The sequence below is a fragment of the Chiloscyllium plagiosum genome, chromosome 23 (genome assembly GCF_004010195.1).
Source record: "Chiloscyllium plagiosum isolate BGI_BamShark_2017 chromosome 23, ASM401019v2, whole genome shotgun sequence".
NCBI classification, from domain to species: Eukaryota; Metazoa; Chordata; class Chondrichthyes; order Orectolobiformes; family Hemiscylliidae; genus Chiloscyllium; species Chiloscyllium plagiosum.
Genome location: NC_057732.1, coordinates 36,945,611 through 36,948,590, shown reverse-complemented (window position 1 = coordinate 36,948,590; position 2,980 = coordinate 36,945,611). Strand labels below are relative to the sequence as shown.

Sequence of the window (2,980 nt, the reverse complement as noted above, 5' to 3'; positions counted from 1 at the left end):
TGAGGTCTCAGCATTGATACCTGTGGCACGACACTAGATACATCTTGCCAATTTGGAAGAAGACCCATCTGCCCGTCTCTGCTTCTTGTTGGCTAGTGAAATTTCTATGCATACCAATATGATCTCCCTTACATCATAAGACTTTATTTTCCATAATAACCTTTGTGGCAGCTTATCAAATATGTTCTGGAAATCTAAGTATCGTACGGTTCCCCTTTTATCCACAGCATCTGTTACTTCTTTAGACCTCCAAAAGATGGGTTAAACATGATATACCTTTCACAAGGTATTATTTTGAACTTATCCAAGTGCTCTTTAAAATTCTTTTGATAATAGCTTATAACATCTCCCTATGGCAAATGTTAAGCTCACTGACCTGTAGTTTCCTACTTTGTTGTTTTTCAAATAAAGGAGTTACATTTGCTCTTTTATAATCTAACGTTACCATCCTCGCAAAGCTAGTTTGATTCAAAATTAAAACCAAAGTATTGACATCTCACTAATCACTTCTTTTAAGACCGTAGGATGAATTCCATCAATACCCAAGCACTTGTCAGCTCCAAGAATTTCTTTTCAGGACCATTTCTCTGGTGATTGTGATTTCACTGAGTTCTTCCCTTTTATGTTTCCTGATTTTTAAAGCTGATTCTCTGGTCTTGCTTGTTTCCTCTATAGTGAAGACAGATACAAAATATCTACCATGTCACCTTTGGACTTGCTTGTCCATTTTTAATTCTCTAATCTCACTTTCTATAGGTCCAAATGTCCTTTAAATATTTATAGAAGCTCTTGCTTTGTGCTTTTTTTATTTCTGGTTAGCTTTCTGTTGTACTCTGATTTTTCCCTCTTTAATACTTCTCAATAATTCTTTGTTTTTATACTCTATCCAACCTTTCAACCTGCCACTTCCTTTACATAATTGTATGCTTTATCTTGATATTTGAAACTATCTTTAACACTTCTGGTTAACCATAGAAGATGTGTCTGTCCCTTAGAAGTTTTTTTTAACATTGGAATGTGTCTTACCTATATTTTGAAATATTTTCTTAAATATCTGTCACAGCCTTTTTATTAACCCATTCTTTAACCTAATTTACCAATTCACTTTAGCCAGCTCTGCTTTCATATCCTCATAATTGCCATGTCATAACCTGCAGGCATTAAAAAGCCAAGGCTGGTGTAGCCCACTTCATGTTGGGCCTTCCATCAAGATCTTTATTTTCAGTTGCAGCCCAACTTTTAGATTCTGTCTGAATTGTTGAAATGTGATAACACACTCAAGTGAGGTTTGTGAATCTTTAGTCCTGTGGTTTCCTGTGCTACCTCTCCAATCTATATTGAGCATTGCTTTCCATTGGTGTAGCAAATTGATAAAATGGTCAGCTAATGTATTTGAACACGTGCTGTGTGAAGTCTCATAAATTCACTATTCCAAGTTATTAATGTATGATTCCCTCCTGATATACATCCTCTCTCCAATCACACACAGGCAAGTACTTGTTAATTAATTAGTAATAAATGATAGCTCTTTCAGTGACCATGGCTGTACAAATTTGAGAGCTTCCAGCTTCATAGTCAGCAGTGCTAAACATTACAAATAATGTCCATGTGTCAGAACCTTCCAAGTACTGGGAGCGAAGGGGAAAGCAAAACCCACTGGAAGTGCTTGGGTTTGGTAACTCTTCCCTACTTTCTTCAAGCAAGATTCTAGTTTAGGGTTTGAACCCATAACCTTATGCCCAGGAATGCTGCTTATTAATTCAAGCTGTTATGTATAGTCAGTAATCTATATTGAGACCGGTAATTGTTTAACTTTTTAAAACTAAAAGTTTGAATAGCATGTCTAATGCTGAGAAATTATCCTTGTTAATCAAATGAAATGCTCCTAATTTGTTGAGCATAATTTAATGAAATAATTAGTATCAGCTGAATGCTTTGAGAGGACAAATTGGTTTCATAGGTTAGTTGCAAGGATAAAAGATGGGACACATGCAAAGGAGCCAGCATGGGATGTGGCTTCAGTGAATTATGTGGTTTAATGAAGAGGCTTAAATCAGAAGAGGTGGGGGTAGTTGGGCATCAGTTCAAAAATAGTCCCACTCCCCTGTTTCTTAAGAGGTCTGCAGCTTCCTAATTTTAAGTAAAGATCATAATTTCCTTTTGAAAGTTACAACAGAATCTGCCTCTGCCTTTGGGATCATCGTAACATAGTTTTAAAAAAAAAGAATGTGCTGATCTCTGCTGAAAAGCATAACAGTATCAGGCTTGAAACAGAAGCCTCTTTGGGTTATTTAGATGTTGGTATTGAATTTTACTCATTAAATACTTGCCTGGTAGGAAAAATGACAAAATTTCCAACTTTGATGTTATTGTGTCTGTGGGTGAGTAGTTCTTTGACAGTATTTTGAAGGATTTGATATTGGCAACATAAATGTGTTTTGTCTTATTTCTGGATCCTCCTTTAAATTGAATTTAAAACTATTACGCTAAATAAACTTTCTCAGGATTTGAAATGGAAAGGTTTTCTATCAACTTTCTATCAAAAATTCAAACCTTCAATTTCAATTCCCTTCATCTTTTTCCCCTGGGAAAAGCAGGTCCAGAGGTGCAGCTGATAATGTCCACTTATATTTGATGATGTTGGTAGTGGGATTCTTCCCCACCATCAAATCACAGCAACTATTACTAGATCCCATGCTAGCTGACATTGCTAACTACCTCATCTGGTATTGTCCCCAAAGCAATCCTTTCAACATACGCAGAAAGATCAGCAAAGCGGCCTTTGTGTGGAGCCACAGAAAATGGGGCGATACTAAATGAATATTTTGCATCAGTATTTACTGTGGAAAAGGATATGGAAGATATAGACTGTAGGGAAATAGATGGTGACATCTTGCAAAATGTCCAGATTACAGAGGAGGAAGTGCTGGATATCTTGAAACGGTTAAAGGTGAATAAATCCCCAGGACCTGATCATGTG

The 2,980-nt window shown here is 36.4% G+C and overlaps 1 protein-coding gene across 1 annotated transcript in view; it reads left to right on the top strand.

Moving 5' to 3' along the window:
* Positions 1–2,980, top strand: part of LOC122561467 (inosine-5'-monophosphate dehydrogenase 1) — a 39,967-nt gene that overhangs the window by 16,432 nt on the left and 20,555 nt on the right. The window contains exon 4 of the mRNA XM_043713210.1: positions 1,961–2,118. Within this exon, the coding sequence (XP_043569145.1) occupies positions 1,961–2,118 (158 nt within the window). The remainder of the gene's footprint in view (positions 1–1,960; positions 2,119–2,980) is intronic.